This window comes from Aspergillus sclerotioniger (genome assembly GCF_003184525.1).
Source record: "Aspergillus sclerotioniger CBS 115572 chromosome Unknown BO94scaffold_23, whole genome shotgun sequence".
NCBI classification, from domain to species: domain Eukaryota; kingdom Fungi; phylum Ascomycota; class Eurotiomycetes; order Eurotiales; family Aspergillaceae; genus Aspergillus; species Aspergillus sclerotioniger.
This window is the reverse complement of record NW_020291013.1, coordinates 504,437-522,081: the sequence shown is the minus strand read 5'-3', so window position 1 is coordinate 522,081 and position 17,645 is coordinate 504,437. Positions and strand designations below refer to the sequence as shown.

The 17,645-nt window shown below is 50.1% G+C and overlaps 4 protein-coding genes across 4 annotated transcripts; 2 read left to right on the top strand and 2 right to left on the bottom strand.

The window, feature by feature from the left end:
- Window positions 1-188: 188 nt before the first annotated feature.
- Window positions 189-2,196, bottom strand: BO94DRAFT_537512 (FAD-binding domain-containing protein). Its single transcript, XM_025612288.1, has 4 exons — window positions 1,842-2,196; window positions 709-1,762; window positions 480-661; window positions 189-417 (listed from the first exon to the last, which is right to left on the bottom strand). The coding sequence occupies exons 1-4, from the start codon at window positions 2,181-2,183 to the stop codon at window positions 265-267; spliced, it is 1,731 nt and encodes a 576-aa protein (XP_025465054.1). The 5' UTR covers window positions 2,184-2,196; the 3' UTR covers window positions 189-264.
- Window positions 2,197-2,896: 700 nt separating this feature from the next.
- On the top strand, window positions 2,897-6,666 carry BO94DRAFT_567803 (uncharacterized protein). Its single transcript, XM_025614650.1, has 9 exons — window positions 2,897-3,058; window positions 3,131-3,278; window positions 3,330-3,424; window positions 3,520-4,137; window positions 4,193-4,345; window positions 4,394-5,608; window positions 5,662-5,787; window positions 5,845-5,961; window positions 6,038-6,666. Exons 1-9 carry the CDS (start codon window positions 2,981-2,983, stop codon window positions 6,635-6,637), a joined length of 3,150 nt encoding a protein of 1,049 aa, XP_025465053.1. The 5' UTR covers window positions 2,897-2,980; the 3' UTR covers window positions 6,638-6,666.
- A 979-nt stretch (window positions 6,667-7,645) lies between these two features.
- Window positions 7,646-11,945, top strand: BO94DRAFT_471580 (RNA-directed RNA polymerase (Sad-1); the record flags this gene model as incomplete). Its single annotated transcript, XM_025608387.1, has 4 exons — window positions 7,646-7,911; window positions 7,963-8,122; window positions 8,186-8,645; window positions 8,728-11,945. 4 exons carry the CDS (start codon window positions 7,646-7,648, stop codon window positions 11,943-11,945), a joined length of 4,104 nt encoding a protein of 1,367 aa, XP_025465052.1.
- Window positions 11,946-12,080: 135 nt separating this feature from the next.
- BO94DRAFT_577153 (DNA-directed DNA polymerase zeta catalytic subunit REV3) lies at window positions 12,081-17,575 on the bottom strand. The gene is made up of 2 exons (XM_025615166.1): window positions 17,206-17,575; window positions 12,081-17,152 (listed from the first exon to the last, which is right to left on the bottom strand). Exons 1-2 carry the CDS (start codon window positions 17,438-17,440, stop codon window positions 12,291-12,293), a joined length of 5,097 nt encoding a protein of 1,698 aa, XP_025465051.1. The 5' UTR covers window positions 17,441-17,575; the 3' UTR covers window positions 12,081-12,290.
- Window positions 17,576-17,645: the final 70 nt, after the last annotated feature.

The following is a 17,645-nucleotide window of genomic DNA, read 5'->3' as shown; positions in this document are numbered from 1 at the left end:
GGACAAGAGTGGCGGCCCCAACTAAAACTGCGATATCGCTCCGGAGCACATCTGCCCCGCTGTGAGTCAGCCCTCATTAGTCACGACCCAACTTTGTTTGCTCCGCGGCCCATCACATCACTGGCTGGTTGATCATCGAAAAGCAGTGGCATCATACCAGGCTTGACTACTATCTAGAGGAGAATGCTAGATTCATGTACAATTCCATTTTCCCGTCCAATCTACCATGGCTATGTTAATTTTAGCTATGAGAGTCGACAATATTCATGCTTCGTTTTCATAGTCGAAGATCTTGCCGGGATTCAACAGCCAGTGAGGATCAAGAGACTTCTTGATGGAACGCATAATGCCAATCGTGTCTGGACCAAGTTCCTTCTTTAGGGAGCTTTTCTTACCCAGCCCTACACCATGCTCACCCTAGATTCATCCAAGTCAGTCATGCTTCCAAGCACATGAAGTTTCGGATGCATATGTCTTACAGTGCAGGAGCCTTCCATTTCCAGGGCACGGTCGACCATGTCGTAGACAACCTTTTCAACGCGCTCTCTTTCTTCTGGGTTCGTACGGTCGTATAGGATACTTGCGTGGAAATTTCCATCGCCAATGTGCCCAAGAATACTCGCAAAGATTCCAAGACCATCAAGTTCCTTCTTTGATATTTCTAATGCGGTCAGCAAATGTACAGGCCGTGTCATGCAAAAAACGTACCGATAATGTCCGGTAGTCTGGAGATTGGTACAGAAACGTCGGTTGACCAGACTTCGGCACCTCGCTCCCGTAATGCCAGCATGCTCCATAGCGATTGTTTCCGTGCGGACCATAGATCGTGTGCTTCTCGCTCATCTCGGGCGAATTCAAAAGAGCTTGCATGGTTACCCTTGGCTAGCGTTTTGGTCAGGTTGATGCTATCAGCAACCCCAGCCTTGGTACCGGAGAATTTAAAGAACAGAGTAGGCAATGTCTTCCATGTTCGTCCAGTCCCCCCTGCACGGTTGATGACATCCATCTGAACCTCATCTAATATTTCCATGCACTGTACCTGGATCCCTTTTCGGACCAGTTGCATGGCAGTCGATGCAGCATCACGTATAGTGGGAAAGGTAACCACGCCGACACGAGTCTGCTCTGGAATTGGGGTCAACTTGAGGGTAGCTTCAGTCACAAGACCAAGCGTCCCCTCCGATCCCACGAACATGCCTGTCAAGTTGTACCCCGCTGAAGTTTTGCGGGGACGTCTGCGTGTCTTGATGATACGACCGTCCGCGAGCACAACAGTGAGGTTGATAACCCAATCCTTCATAGTTCCATATCTCACAGCATTTGTACCACTGCAGTTTGTACCGATCATTCCGCCTATCATTGCTGACGGTCCAGGATCGACGGGGAAGAAAAGACCGCTGTCCTTAATTTTTTCATTCAAGTCCATCCATTGAATGGACGGTTGGACCACAACGTCCAAATCAGATTCGTGCAACTCTAATATCTTGTTCATCATCGCGAAGTCAATGGTCAACCCACCGTAAGGAGCTGAAAAGTTGGCTTCGAGGCTAGATCCACCGGAGTAGGGCACCATTGGCATCTTGTATTTGTGACAAATCTTAGCGATTTGAGCGACATCGTCCGTTTTCGTAGGGTAAGCAATGGCGACTGGCAGACGATCAGCATTGACACTGGACCATTCCGAGAACCCATGTTGCTGGAGATCGTCCTCGTCGGTGCTAATAGTATCATCGCCTAGCGTAGCCCGTAATTCCGCAATAGCCTAATTGCTCAACGGATCGTTCAGTAAAGTGCGATCAATACCTTTGCTGAGAACAGGAAATAGGTGAACAGCGCCATACCTTCTCGAAATCCTTCGCAGATCCATACTGAGGTTCCTTGAGGTTCTGCGGCTGCGATGGTCGGCTTGTGACGGCATATGCATAGCCTACGCCCGCGGCTAAAGCGGATGCAATCAGGGTCCCGCCTGAAGTCCAAGAGCCTGAAGAATTGCCAGAGAACTCAGTATGGGCATTGTTTCTATGACCTTCACTGCCATTGTCTCTATTTTCTTTTTTGGAGCTATTCCAACGCACCGCTCGCCGGAGAGGGAAAAACTGGCGTTGTGCGATGACCCTCGGCCGGCAATGAAGCGCGCGGGGATGTGCGGGGAAACCCCGAGGTACCGAGATGAGCGACCGCATGATTCAACGGCTTTGATTGATATCGTAAGAGATAGAAGCTCAGAAGTCGGGGCAGGGGAGAGCATAAGCAATATATACTACGGCCTAAAGTTGCGGGCTTTTCATGAAAGAACCAACCAAGTCCGGGCTGCGAGGTCCGATCATCCTGTCATGGCTCATGGAGAAACGCCATCGGAGCTAAGGATGAGGCGTACAACAGCAATCGGAAATGTGCCGAGTAGAGAAGACCAATTCTGCCCATGCTGACGGACGGGCTAAGTGCGTTCGGTCAGAATTGAGGGTATTTCGTACGCAGACCCGGATTAGCCCCCCCACGCTGATGCAGAAATGTTCGAGGGTGATTGATCCCCACGTTTCGGCAATCTTGCTTATCGTCCGCCTAAAGCCGAAGTTAGTCGCGATCGGCCAGAACGCCGACGGTGCCTGAGGAACATCACTTGGCAGGGACAGGCACAATTTCCTTGCAAGCCAGTTTGTCCAGGACGAAGAAGAGAAGTTGGTGCGATACACACTGAGAAGATACAAAAGGAAAGGTAGAACATGCACTCCGATCAAACAATCGCCGCTACTTCTTGCATCATGTCAATTCCCCCCCACTCACGATCACGTCCTGTGTGCCATGTGGCCCCGCGCCAAGTCGTTGAGGGGGCAACCGGCTACAAAACATCAAATCTTTCCCGCCCCTACGGAGTAGTCGAAGACAATCGATGATAACCTCGTGGGGAACAGCACCACACTCTTGTCATTGACCCTTACTAGTCCATGGGAACTCCATAGACGGATCCGAATTCGCAGGCATGGCAGATCAGCAGAGTATTCGTCTGGGCCGCGAAGTGGAGCGCCTCGTTACTGCCCCATATGCGCCCTCACTTCAGGTAATAATCTCCGCTGCTTACGCTATAACGCTGGGCCAACTCGTTAGTAGCTGATCCGCATCGTTGCTTTAGGTCCTTCAGGGCTTGGTTGAGACTACAACATCGAACTCAATCCAGCTATGGGCCTTTCACAAGCCGTGTCAGATTGGGGCTCTTGTTGATGTTCTCGTCGATGGTCTATCACGTTCTCGATTCGCTCTGCCTCTTCTTAGAACATTTGGTAAGAGTTACACATGTGACCAGCTGCTTGTAGATATCTAAAGTCTGGCAGTCTTGATACCGGCTGTTCGAAATGTCTTACTGGAACGATATCCGTGCCTCCTCGACCAACTCCTCCAGACGGCTATTGAAGATAACCGGTTCGAGGTTCGTGCTCTTGCAGATATCCTAAGCAAGATATATCATACATAATCAAATATCTGGCATGTTAAGCTGAGGAACTCATGAGCTGACTATTATAGTACGCTTCTGTATGCACTGCAATCCTGTCTTCTCCTCTACCGCCTGACTTCCTGATTCCCGCATGTCTGGCGCCATTTATGGAGAAGTCAATACGTGCAATGGGAGAAAGTCCGTGTGCAGAAAGCATTTTGCCTCTAAATCAGATCTGCAATGGTATCAGGAATTCTCCGGGGATTCTTCTCGAAATCCCATCTGAAACGATGTCTAGCCTCCAGGTAGAGCTTACAAAAACTCTGCGCAACCTGAGCGATCACATGGGCAACATTCTTTGTCTAGCCACTTTTGCACGTATGGCATCCTTGCAAGATCTTAATGCTGAAGAGGGGTGCGTGCGCTTTGTTCCGTCATGGTTGCAAAATGTCAACCATTTCTTTGGACCCAAGCGGGGCCTGAAAACTCTAGATCTCGTTTTTCTACGTGTGATTCTTGCTTGCTCTGATAGCTGCAACGACTTGACGGTGGATCAGGCAGCAGAAAGTATTCGTTTGGCCATCGAGATTTGTGATAGGGTTGAGCAAGGGCAGAGGGAATGCTGGATCACGGCAAACTCTTCTAAAATTGCGAAGTTACGAGAAAAGGTGACAAGGAACGGTATTGACCGTAGTGTGCAATTGCTGGTATGTAACGGTCCCTGATGGGCAAATAGAGGGCTTGAATTGATCATGAATACAGGGTGTAACATTCTTGGCATCTCTTGTCCCGGATATCGCACTCTCGCCCGAAATAGCGCGAGTTGCTCTCGAAGGACTTTTATCTGAAGACAGCACATTTGTACTACAAGTTCTGCCATCAGATTACGTACCACGCCTTGTAGGGGCAAGTGTGGTAAGTAGTTCACGGACTGCCATCTGCAGCTCTTCTAACCCTTTCAAGTCTTGCCTAGGGCAATCTGCGATACGTAATATGTTGGAATATATCGTCTCTACCTTGACTAAAGAAAATTTGACGAGCTCTCAAAGCCCATCTCATGTCCAGGTGGCCAAGTGTTTAGTCGCAGGGCTGTGCAATGCAGCCCTGGAATCTTTCCCTTCTATGATAGTGGAACCTCTTGACCAGTGCAAGCAATTTATGGGGCAAATCATGAACAGTTTTCCGAGACAACCTTCCTGTTCACAATGTAACGGCTCTCAAATGTGCGAGGCTTCGCTTTCGCAACTGGAGAACGAGCTGATCTACGACTTCTACTCCTTCTACATTCACGCATCTTTATTACGAAACACAGCACACAAATCATCGCCTGAGATAGATTCCTTGCAAATGTTTATGGCTAGATACAAGCAGTTACTGCCTGCGCCCAAGTGCTCTTTTTCGGAGATTGAGCCAGTTCGAACTGTCAAAACATTGCCGTCTCCGGATGCCCGCGAGGGATCTCAAGGGCTGGGTTCGAGGTCTGACTGGAGAAGTGTTATAACAGAAACACTTATGCTCAATGCACGCATGTCTAATGACAACCTTCTACATAAGATAGGGGAGGTTTGTTACGATCTGGAACAACGGTGCGATAATGTTGAAGTCCCGCTAAGGGCAGTCGAGCAAGAGCGTGACGCAGCCATGCTCGAGACGCAGCAGGTAAAGAATCAAAACAGCACACTGGGGTCACAATTACAACAAGCATCCGACACAATCACCGCGCTTCAACTGGATATTTCCCGCTTAGAAACCCATGCAGAAGCTGCATTTATTCGCGCGGAAGAGCTATCGGCAACACTTGACGCAGCCCGGAAGGATCTAGAGATTCAGAAGCGTGAATCCCAGGATATGGTGGCGAGCGAGAGGGAAATGGCCCGAACTAGGGAGTTGGACTTGGTTGCATCTATAACTGAAAGGGATGATCAGCTGGAAGCATTGCAAGAAGAGATCACGGACCAGAAAGCTGAGACGATGAACGTTCAGAAAGCGTTAGATGAAATCGCACGAGAGAAGTCATCTCTACTCGAACAGAATGCCTCTCTAAGTCAGGATGTGATGGGTGTTGAAGAAAAGTTGAAACATTGCCAGATCCTCCTAACGCGAAAGGATGAAGACACGCAGAAGCTTCTGTCTGACAAGGACGACAAGGAGAGAGAAGTGGAAGCCCTACGGATAAAGGTATGAGTCGTGCTAGACCTGAGCACTGAAGGATGCTAAAATAGAGGATGCAGCTTGATGAAGAGGTCTCAAAATCCAACGGGTTGGCGTCTGCACTTGAAAAAGCTGAGGAAGACCTTCAACAAGAACGAGAAACCGTCAAAGATTATCGGACTCGGCTTTCGGTAGCAACTGCAAAGGTACGGTCAATGTATGAATCAAGTGTGGAAGGCCTGTTTTCTAATGCGCACTTGTAGTACGCAAAACAAACGGAAGAAATTTCCTCGCTACAGATGACGATGCAGGCAGCCGCATCCGACGCCGCCAAGGATCTGCAAACGAAGGAGAAGCGGATACACCAACTAGAAAAGAAGGTACGAGTATTCCCGACCATTAAAATAGCACTCTTTCACCTGGTTAGTTTTGGTCATTTACTTATTGGCTCGTTAGGTGCAACAATTACGGGATGAACGAGCAGCAAAAGCCCGCGAGTTCTCCGAAGCCCAGCAACATATTGGACGACTCATGAATGTCATGGGGTTTCGAGCTGAACCAGACTCGTCCAGACCTCCGAGCAAACCCAGCAGAACCAGGCCTTGTCAAACCACGACGACGCAGCAAACGCAGCCAGCGGGGGACGAATTCCAGACCCAACCTGAGAACCAAGTGAGAGATTCTTTTGGAACCAATCTGTCCCCTCCTGGTAGCCGTAGTCCCAAAAGATCGCGGGAGAGGGCTTTTCCTGGAGCTGATTCATCATCGCAACAAATGATGACTGACAAAAGGTCCCGGGATTCAACCCCCCGGCCGCGACGAACACCTCTCGAAGATACCGACCAAAACAGCCAGCCGTACTCACAACGAGGCACTGCCTCGCCGCGCAGTGAAGGGGGTGCTTCTGCCAAAGACCGGGCTAGTGGCAGCCTTGAAGAGAACCAACTTCGCCAGATCGACCTGGACATGGATCTGGAGTTTTCGAAAAATTTTCTATTTACCAGCACTTCTTTGTCCCCACCCAATGACCACATGCCCTTCTCAGAGATGCAATAGTGACACCAAGCAAACATATAATACTAAGGATCGTGTATATCAGCTGAGACAGTATTTGGTTTATAGCTCGAAGTGCCCCTGGCCCAGCCAAGCTTGTCCTCACTTAATCCAGAGCTGAACTCAGTCGTGAAGGGCTCATCCATAGCATCCGTAGAGAGGGGCGCTGGTGTTACTTTGGTGTTTAATTACGCCACCAGTCTCAGCCTGAACAGCCAGGCCGGCATCACTTAGGAAAAGTGGCAGACAACCAGCCACTGCAGAAGCCCAGGGTCTTCACCGGACCCTATCATTAAGACCCCTGCAGGTAGCCATTAACCAAATCCATCCATTGCCCGACTTCTATTCGCTGTTATCGCCGTATTTTCCCCTTTGTTATCAAGGAACTTCCCCTTCACTCTTCGGCCGCTGGGCTTTTACGAGCAGGAAAACCCCGGGGCTGAGACACCCCCCACGAGTGAAAGCTCATAAAACAACTAGCCAGCCCACCACTGACTCTGGCTCTATGAGCCACCCACCTACCCTCTCAACTTTCCAGGCCAGTGTCTTCGCACAGATTCAATCGAGTTCTGAAGTGTTCCTATCCCTCCCCCTCTCCCTGTCCCCAGCAGCCCTCTGGCTCCCATCCGATCGCCGCGCCGTAGAAATCATCTCGAGACCGCAGGTATACGGGCCTGAACGGCGATAGAGATGGAATTTAAAGTCGTTTCGGATGTTCCTTCCTCGCCGGGGGGGCCCTCAGAGGGCGAAGTCGCCTTTCACTCCGCTCTCTCACCTTCCCTCCCGTCTTTCTCTCACTTCACCCCCAACTCACCCCCTCCAACTCGTCCTCTTCCTCTTCCTCTTCCTTCGTCTCTTTCGTCTTCTGCCTCTCCTCGCCCCAGACCCTGCCACCAACCCTCTTTCTCAACTTCATCTTCTTTGTCAACTTCCTCATTATCACCGTCTTCTTCCCCTCGCTCCTTCCTCATCTCCTCATCCACTCATATTCCTGTTACCTCGACCGCCGCTATGCGTCCACGAAACAAACAGCCACAGTATCCAAGAGGAAAAGGGCGCCGTCTAGAGGCGGTTCCCCCTCCTCCTCAGAGCTCCCCTCAGATCTTGGCCCCATGGCGGCTGTGGGATAGTGTGGCGATCAAGATCACCAACCTTCCTTTGGAAACCAATGCCCAGATTATCTGGACTGCCTTCAAAGATGAAGGTAATATCTTCTCGATTGATCTGTTTGAGGATCACCATGGCCATAGGACACCAAAGGGGAAGATCCGCTTCAAGTTAGTTCTCCTTCAAATCCGATTGTCTCACCTTCGCTAACCTTCGACCAGGCCGCCGCCCCATACCGACTTCTGGCGAAACGGCACCTATACCATCATGTTGCCGGACGGACGAGCAGCACACATATTCATAGCTCTTGAAGCACCTAGAACCTCGGACCTTGAGATTCCAAGCCCAGTCCGTCCCACGGTCCGGTATCCAGCCGAGCTCGTAAGTACTGCCGGTCGCAATTTCAGACCAGATCGACATCCATCTAATACTTTCGTGTTCTAGACGATACCAATCTCTTCAATCGACATTGGAGTTATGTTCAATGAGACAACCTTTCTGCCAATGTGGACCGTTGGTTTGACTGGAGCCCCCTACGTACTGCTTAATCTCAAGCAGAGGGCACTATATGTCTTCTTTAGGCTACAGATCTTCAGCTCAAAGCGGAAATCAGTCTCCGTCGCAGACACCTGGCACGATTATCGTCTCAAGATTCCCTTTCGGCTGATGAACAAGGTCTTTCAGTCTCGTGATGTTAGAACTGGAACGATATCTCAATCGACCGTGTTGGACTATCCTCCCATGTACCATCGTCGGATCAGGGATATAGAGGCCACATTCATTGAAGAAGGGAGCTGGAGGGATTCGGACTGTTGGTACCGACAAACGCACATTGTCCACAATCCCCTCCAGTCATCCACTCTTCCAGTCACCCTACCAAGGCATAAACCCATCATTGACATCGGTGCGTCCTCACTCGCTCCCTGCTTAACATTTGGTCCTCTTACCAAAGCTTTCCTCTTGCTAACCAATAATATATACTTCAGGCCGCTGGAATGTATTCAGGTTCAATTACGCGAGTGATTGTAATAAGAAGGGGAAATTTGGTCAGCTTTGTAATATCCTCCAAGACTTCAACGTTTCCATTGAGGAAACCGATCGCTTCACCGAATGGGACGTTGGCAAAGAAAGGATGCCGCCAGTATGGAAATGGATCGATCTATCGGAGATTTCAACGTCGCCCAATTCGTCGTCTTTGCATGACCTGATTGACTCTACTTATGTCCCTCTGCCATTTTCAGTCCGCTATCAGCTGGAAGTCTGCATCTCCAATGGATTTCTCTCTGAATACAACATGACGCGTGAGTTCGCTGTTAAACTGGCTGACCTTGGGGAAGCGAAAGCTAGAAAGCTTCTGGAGCATGTGGCGAACCAGAAGCAGCGGTACTTTGATCCCATGAGGATCTTTGATCTGTTGTTTGTGAAGGGTGTGACCAATGCAAGGATCCCTCCATACTGTTGCTATATGCGATCCGCTACGATCACCCCCAGTACCGTTTACTATAACTTGCCATCCGTGGATATCTCGAATCGGATCATTAGACGCTATATGGAGCATGCGGATCGCTTCCTCCGAGTTCGGTTCACCGATGAGAAGTTGTTTGGTCGCATCAATGCCACAAGCGACGATTGTAATGATGAGATATTCACTCGAATCAAGCGAGCCTTGGCAAATGGCATTGTCATTGGAGACAGGCGTTATGAATTCCTCGCCTTTGGAAACTCCCAATTCCGTGAGCATGGAGCATATTTCTTCGCGCCGCTACCTGACCTTACAGCTGCCAACATGCGAGCTTGGATGGGGCATTTCAATAATATCCGGAATGTTGCCAAGTACGCAGCACGCCTGGGCCAATGTTTTTCAACGACTAGAGCCATAGCTGGCTGTCCGGTGCAAATACGCAAGATTGAGGATGTGGAGCGAAATGGCTATACTTTCTCTGACGGCGTTGGGAAGATCTCGCGATTCCTTGCGCAAATGGCAATGAACGAACTCAAAATCAAGACGCCAACGGGCGATCCCCCATCTGCTTTTCAATTTCGTCTGGGAGGCTGCAAGGGCATGCTTGCTGTTTCAAGCGATGCCCAGCCCCAGGAAATACACATCCGCAAAAGTCAACATAAGTTTTCGGCCATGCATAACGGGCTGGAGATTATCAGGTGGTCTCAATTCTCAATGGCTACATTAAACCGGCAGCTGATCCTTGTGTTGTCTACCCTCGGAATCACTGATGATGTGTTTCATTACAAGCTCGGGACTATGCTACGGGCCCTCAATGAAGCCATGGAGAGCGACTCTCGCGCAATTGAAGTGCTGAAGAAGTACGTCGATCCCAATCAGACAACTCTCACAGTCAGTCGAATGGTTTCCGATGGGTTTCGAAGGTCTAAAGAGCCATTCATAACATCTATCTTAGCACTGTGGCGGGCCTGGCATTTGAAGTATTTGAAAGAGAAGGCAAAGATTGTCATTGATGAAGGTGCAAACCTACTGGGGATTATGGACGAGACTGGCATCCTCAAAGGTCATTTTAATGACCAGGTCCCGAAGAAAGACGCTCCCCATGAGCAGCAACTTGCGGCATTGCCTGAGATCTTTTTGCAGATTTCTTGCCCAGAAGGCTCTGATATAAAGTATCGAGTCATTGAAGGAACCTGCATCTTGGCACGCAATCCTTCGCTGCACCCCGGTGACATTCGTGTCGTTAAAGCTGTCAACGTACCAGAGTTGCGCAACCTTCATGATGTGGTCGTCCTGCCACAGACCGGGGATCGAGATATTGCGAGCATGTGCTCCGGCGGAGACCTTGATGGGGACGATTACCTGGTCATCTGGGACCAGGATCTACTGCACAAAGACTGGTTTCGAGCACCGATGCGCTATACAAGCAACAAGGCCCGAGACCTAGACCATGACGTTACAGTGGATGAGATCACCTCTTTCTTCGTCACATATATGAAGAATGACAGCCTCCCAACAATCGCTCACGCCCACGTTGCCTGGGCAGATTGGCTTGAGGATGGTGTCAACGAGGAGAAATGCATTCGCCTCGCCCAGCTCCATTCTGACGCCGTCGACTACAACAAGACAGGGAGCCCAGCTATGATGACCCGCAGCCTGCAGCCACGCATGTGGCCTCATTTCATGGAAAAGCCCAAGCCACAAGACAAGATCTACCGCTCGCACAAGATTCTCGGTCAATTATATGATGCCGTGGAGAGAGTCGACTTTGTCCCCAGCTTGGAGATGCCTTTTGACGAGCGAATCCTCAGCAGTAGGCTCAAAGTCAGCGAAGATCTGTACACGTTCGCCAAGAACCTCAAGGTGGAGTACGATGCAGCCATGCGCCGAATCATGGCACAATACGAGATCAAGACCGAGTTCGAAGTTTGGTCTACATTTGTCCTCGGCCATTCACACATGAGCAAGGACTATAAGTTTCACGAAGAAATTGGTACAATCTCAGCGGCGCATCGCGAAGCCTTCAAAAAACAGTGTTACGAGAAAGTAGAGGGTCGTACCTTCACACTGCTAGCACCTCTAGCTCTCGCTATGTACAGTGTTACGCATGAGGAGATGACTGCGGCACTCAAAAAGCATCGTGAGCAATCCCCGCCGGACGGGAATAGTAGGCCCACTCCCAAAATGAATCAGCTGCCACTCATCAGCTTTCCTTGGATCTTCCCCAATATACTGGGCGGAGTTGCACTAGGTCATTACGATGCCCCTGAACTAGTCAGTCCGAACCAGGGGCAGGCTGCATCGGTTGATGAAGATGCCCTGCGGGCTCAGGGTGATAGCAATATCATACCGGAGGACCCTTTCGGTTTATTCACGGACGAGGAGCGCGCAGCCAGCGCATTATGCAACCAGCCATCGTTACATGCTTCTTCTAGCCATATCAGTCCAGAAAATATTGGAATTCTCGACCAACTCCTCGACTTTGGCTTTTCAGATTCCCCGCAGATATCGCCGTCTTCTCTCGCCGCCCCTTCCATCACCTCTGGTGAAGGACAGCTCGCCTTGCTAGACTTCAATGGCGACAGAGCCAGTGAAATCCTCGAGAATCAGGTACAACATGCCTCAGGACCGAAAGCAGCGCGTGACACGGTGAGCAACGAAGACGAATGCGTTGATGTTGAGGAGGTAGGTGATGTGGAGCCTACTGCCCTCGATCGACTGAATGAGATTCTCGGACTATGAGAAGATGGGGTTGCTCACTTATCATTCTTATTAGACCTTCGATCTCCATTAGTCATGTTTCAAACATGAATCAAGATCGTCTCCTTCGTTGTCTCTCTCAAATTGCTCTTTATTGATGTTGTATCGTCAAACGAACCCATGCATCTAGTTTATTGTCATTTAAATACAGGTCTCCTGAATGTAACTTCCTAAGCCCCGTCATTGTTAGACATAGTAATAGTACATATATGTCTGACTTCCCGTAACAGAACCTCTACCTGTCTGCCTGCCAACAGACAAGGTAAAAAAACGCCATCACATCCAACCTCTTAACCAAGCCTAGAGTAAACCAAAACAAACATCACCCTACCACTCCAACTCCTTCTCACTTTTCTCCTGCAACAACTTGATAACAGGATCCAAAACAGCCTTCGTATGTCTCCAGTTCGCCAAGTCCCTAGTCCGGGAATAAAACACCGGGCAATCCTTACTATCACAGTTCACCTCTTCTCCAAACGGAACTCCCATACAAGACCGACAAATCTGATGCAGATCCGCCACCTTCTTCTCCGCGCACCGCTGGCGCGAGACCAACTCAAACAATCCCAGTTGCGGCTGCCGTAGACACCTCGAGCAAACGGGAACATCCGCGTCCTCTAATCGCGCCTTACAAATCACACATGTCGAGGATTTCATGTACGATTCGAGCGTTTTCCTACCACCCCCTGAAGTTGCCATTGTTCCTTCGACGCGACGCACGCGCTGCACTTTCGGCATCTCGTCGTACCATTGGCGGACGTTAGCGCCGACGAGGTTGAAAATTCGTTCAAGAGGCGGGATCAGGTTCTTGGTGATGTAGTAGTCTGCGTCGAGGTCGAGATGGGGATCATGGAGGAGCGTTTCGGGGGGTACGCACCGGTCGATGAGGCGGGAGCCCGGGGCGCCGGTTACCACGACGTAGGGGACGCGTTCCCCGTATTGAGGCTCGGAGCGGGGATCAGCGAGCATCTTTTTAGCACTGATGAGGGCCCCGGGGGGTGGGAGACGGTCGCTGTAGGTTCCGAGGCGGACTTCTCGCGCGAAGCAGAAGTCTTGAACGGAGACGCGGCCTTGCATTATCTTGGTGCATTGGGATTGGAAGTAGCGTTTGACTTGGCTGAGGTCGGCGGTGCGGAAGAGGAGTTTGAGGGCTTTTTCTTCGATTTTTTGTTCTGCAGGCGTGCCGTCTCGTCGGACGGTTTCAATGCCTTTCGCGTCGAACTCGGGCTCGGTTTGGTCCCGGTGTTCATATTTGAAGCCGACGTAGCGTTTCTTGGCTAGGAGGACGCATGGGTGGTAGACTTTCTCGAACTTGAGTTTGACGGGGTGGGGGTTGATTTCTGTGACGGATTTGGCGATTTCTTCGCCGATAGAGAAGGCCTCGTCTCGCGTGCGTCCTTTCAGGTAGATGAAGAGACTGTCGGTGTCGCCGTAGACTACCTCGGCCCCCCATCGTTCAACGGAATGGATGAATGCGATGGCTTTCTCAAGCGTCTCTCGCCCGGATTGGACAATGCTGTCTGCGATTTCCGAACAGGGCATGCGGCCTGAGAATGAGGCTGAGGTATATCCGTAGGTGACGTTCGCGATTAGCTTGAGCGCCAGCTGTCTGTTGTTAAGCAGACGCTGCAATGCCTTGTCGTCTTTGTCCATTTTCATGCCGGTCTTGACCATTACCCGAGTTTCAAGGATCTCTGCGAGCATTTTTGCGAGGAGTGATTTGCGCACTTCCGGTTTCGCGTATATCATGCCATTTGGTGCGATGTTGATTTTGTCTTTAAGCAGCTCTAGCATCCGTGGCTGTCTTATGTAGTCTGTGAACCCCATCTTGTTCCGTCCTCTCCATTGACGCGCTCGTCCAAGGAAGGTAGAGTAGCAGTAGTTGTATGCAATCATTATACTAGGGTACAATGACTGAAAGTCCAGCACCACAAGAGGACTTGTGTAGAAGTCGCTCTGGGGTTCCATGACTAAGGGAAGACATTCAAGAGCATTCTGTTGGCCAACTTGTTTTCTGCTCGGGGAGACCAGCATGAAGTTTTCCGGCTTTGCAATGCGGAACATCAATGATTCGACCTTGAATTGAGAGCCCCGGGAGAATACTGAGAAGAAGTCTATGCCAAGCAGCCTGGCCTGTTCGCTGGTCCTGGAGATCAGTTCGTTCGACTCCACGATTTCAATGTCCATTTGAACGCGTGAGACGAAATATTCGACTACTTTCAATATGTTGCGAGGCTTCCCACTTTGATACCATTCTGTGAGGTCATGTGAAGAATAGTGTGGAACACGACGGTGCAGTAGGTGGAATGCGACATTTTCCTGTGTGTACTGCAGCAAATTCAGCTCACTTCTCATGGCTCGCCAAATGTTGATCATATGCCGTCCGGTGACTCGAATAGACGAGCTGTGGTTGAACCCCCATCGGTCGGCATCCTTGCCAAATCTTCCGTGCGCTTGTGACTTCACTCTGGATAGTTCGTCGCAAATGTCAAAATCATACTTCTTCCTGGCCCGCTCGATGAGGTAGCCCCAAGAGCTGTTGTGTACCTCGTAGCCAGTGATGATATCGGGGTCATGCCAGCGGACAATGTCTACTACTCGGTTGATCAAGTCAAGTTCAGTCGTCTCATGTTCCCAGTCTATTCCCGAAGCCTTGGAGGTCTTGATATCTGGCCTGTCATCTTCTCCTTGAGATATCATGCCAATATGGACACCTGGCACCATACCGTTGGTATCAAGATCACCGTCTTCTGACTGCAGGCACCAAAATGCGCATGTAATCTCGTCTTCCTCTGGATTTGGCGACAGCATACCGCGGGTGTTCACATGCACTTCCAGGCCCATGATGCTCATATACTGGGTCTGGTGCTCCACACTGGTGGACTTCCCTTTCTGTGAGTACTTGAAGCCATAATCATTCTTCTGTGTAGGACCTTCGATTTGCGACATGACGTTCGCCCTCACTTGCCCCTGTGTGCGGCCCTTGGGTTGAATGGCATCGGACTTTTCCTCCGCTTGAATTTTTTCGAACCAATCAATAACTTCTGAGCGGCTTGGGGGGACAGGAGCAAATTCCCATACCCTAGACGTGGAGAAAGCTCGTAGCTGCTGGTCAATCGCCTCCTGGTCTCCCTTATCTCTTGTCGCATATTGCTCGCCCAGCATCGCCATCGAACGCCCTAACGGATCGAAATCTGGGATATAGTGTATACCATTACTTTCTAAACGAAACTCTCTGCCTGCATAGTCCCTCGAACGATCCGGCACGTCATTCTCGTCGCTGTAGTAGGCCTTCTGGTAGACAACAGACGGGTACTCATAACTATGGGGTGTTGAAGAAACCTCACTAGGACCGGGACATGAAGTTCGCAAGAAACAGATGCGAGCGTTCGCAGGCATATTGAAGGCTGCATGGATACTTGACGCCATTTCTAATGCCAGTGTATCCGAAATATCATCAGCCTTCGTTGCTGTAGATGATGGCTGCGGTTGTGATGGGTTGTTATTCACTTTGATGCTTCTGGAAACAGTCACATTAGATTCAGGACGCATTATGTCGCTTTCGAATTCTCGTAGTTCCTTGGAAGAAGGCGCACCGTCCTGGCTGAAACGCAGAACTGTCATAGGGTCATTGGGGTCCTTGACAACCGGAAAGTTGAGCCTCCCATTCTGTTCAGTCCCTCTAGGACGGACAGTTGATTGCGTTAGCTTCCCTGGCGAGCTGATTCTATTTGCAAGACCATCCGAGTTGTTGACGGCATCTTCGGCTTTGGGGTTTGCATGGTAGATATGACTTCCAGTCTTCAAAGTCTTCCGTGGTCTATCTAGCCTCTGCGATGGTGTTTCATCAAAATACCTGTGTCGCTTGCGCGGACGGTTATGGCTGAGCTCTTCGCTTTCGGAGTGTTTGGGCAGTCCATCTGTGCTCCATTTGTGTGTCGTACTACCCTCATGAGCATTTGGATAATCCAGGTCACCATTTACATCCAGATCAAGATGTCGCTTGATAGTCATATCTGTCTGATGATCGAAATCGCCGATAGGAGCAACGGACTCGCGTGCATGGTCGGTATCGGCTCTGTTTTGGGGAACTAAAACAACGATGTCTTCGTCCTGGTCGCCATCTACTGTACTTGCAGCTTCATCTCCACTGTCTTCACCAAAGATTATATCGGGAATATTATCGCCTGAGAAGTAAGAGTCTTCGTCCGAATCCACAGGCCCAGTGGCATTTTCATCTTCATTTACTTCCGCGTCCGCTGCTGCATCTGCCTGATCGGACTGAAGTTGATATCTAGCGAAATCGTTGTTGTTCGGAAAGAAATCTTCGACACTCTGCATCGCAGTCTTTACATCTTTTGCGAAGGGATTCTGCGAAAGTAGATCATCGAATGTCACATGGCCTCCGCTACTCTCCTGTTTTTCCTCGTCCATAGTCTGCACAGTCATTTCACGATACTCTTCTTCGTGAATCCAGCCTCCTCTAGACTGGTTTCTCGGGTTAACGGACAAGGACACTAGCTCGTGGGTATCAAACGGGCTACTGCCTGGTTCCAGCCCAAGGCGTTTCTTTCTCCTTCGTGTCTCATCTAGCCACAGACCCGCCATGCTTGGAACAAGTTTTTCTTCAGAGGCCATCGGCTGCAATAGTTCGGTGAAGTCATGGTGGATAGACCTTTCACTGATTTCTGTGCGATTTAGTATGTCTTGGACGCAAACATCAACCTCTAGTGGACAATGACTCTGCTTGGGGAAAACCGACTCGTCCAACAGATCCTCGGGCCGGATTGATCGATCATGCCAGCGATGAGATAGGTCAGTAAGCTCAAGGTATTCCGGGGTTGGAGTACGGAATTTGACTTTACTGCACTTCATGGAAGCGCACCCGTACAAGCTGTAATCACACATCCATTGGGGGATGAACTGCAGGTGACTTTCATATGGCTGTAGAGGGCGTTTCAGGATAGCGCCCTGGAGCAGCAAGTCTGCCAGTCTGGTCGTGTAAACAGGGCTCATAAGATAAATCTTAAAGTAAAACTTATAGCCCACATGGTATCCATAGAAGGGCACACCTTTGACCAGCGTAATATGCGCGACAAAGGGGATTTTCCTGGCATTTTCGTTGCGATTATAGCTTACTGCCAATGCTTGATCGATTGAGAGCCGGAGACTCCGGATGGCGGAGCTCACTAAAGAGGCCTTAGTTGCATGAACATTTGATGTTACACCTCACCAAACCAACCTTTCTCTGGATCCAGATCGCCGTCATACTCGACATACAGATAAGGAAAGGCGCCATGCACATGGACGCACACCTTCTGGCCAGTCTCTGTTGCTCCGAAGATTCTAATTACGGGGACTTTCGATCTATCATTCTTCCCCGCAGCACCATCCCTGTACGGCAGGGGAGGATCGAGTTCTGACGGAGTTGCCTGGTAATGATCCACGCAGTTGAGGCGCACTTGGAAGGGTTCCATAGCTTAGTTTTGAGACAGCAGAAGCTGTCAGCGACATAACGCGCGAGGACTCTCGAATAGCATCATATCAGTAATTAGGGCGCGAACAGCATTGCTAAATGCTTCACCATTCACTCCTCTCTTTGGGATGTGACGGGACGTGTCAGAAGTGGTGATTGAGTGACGCGCCTGGTGGCGCGGAAATACACCAGGTCACGTGGGTAAT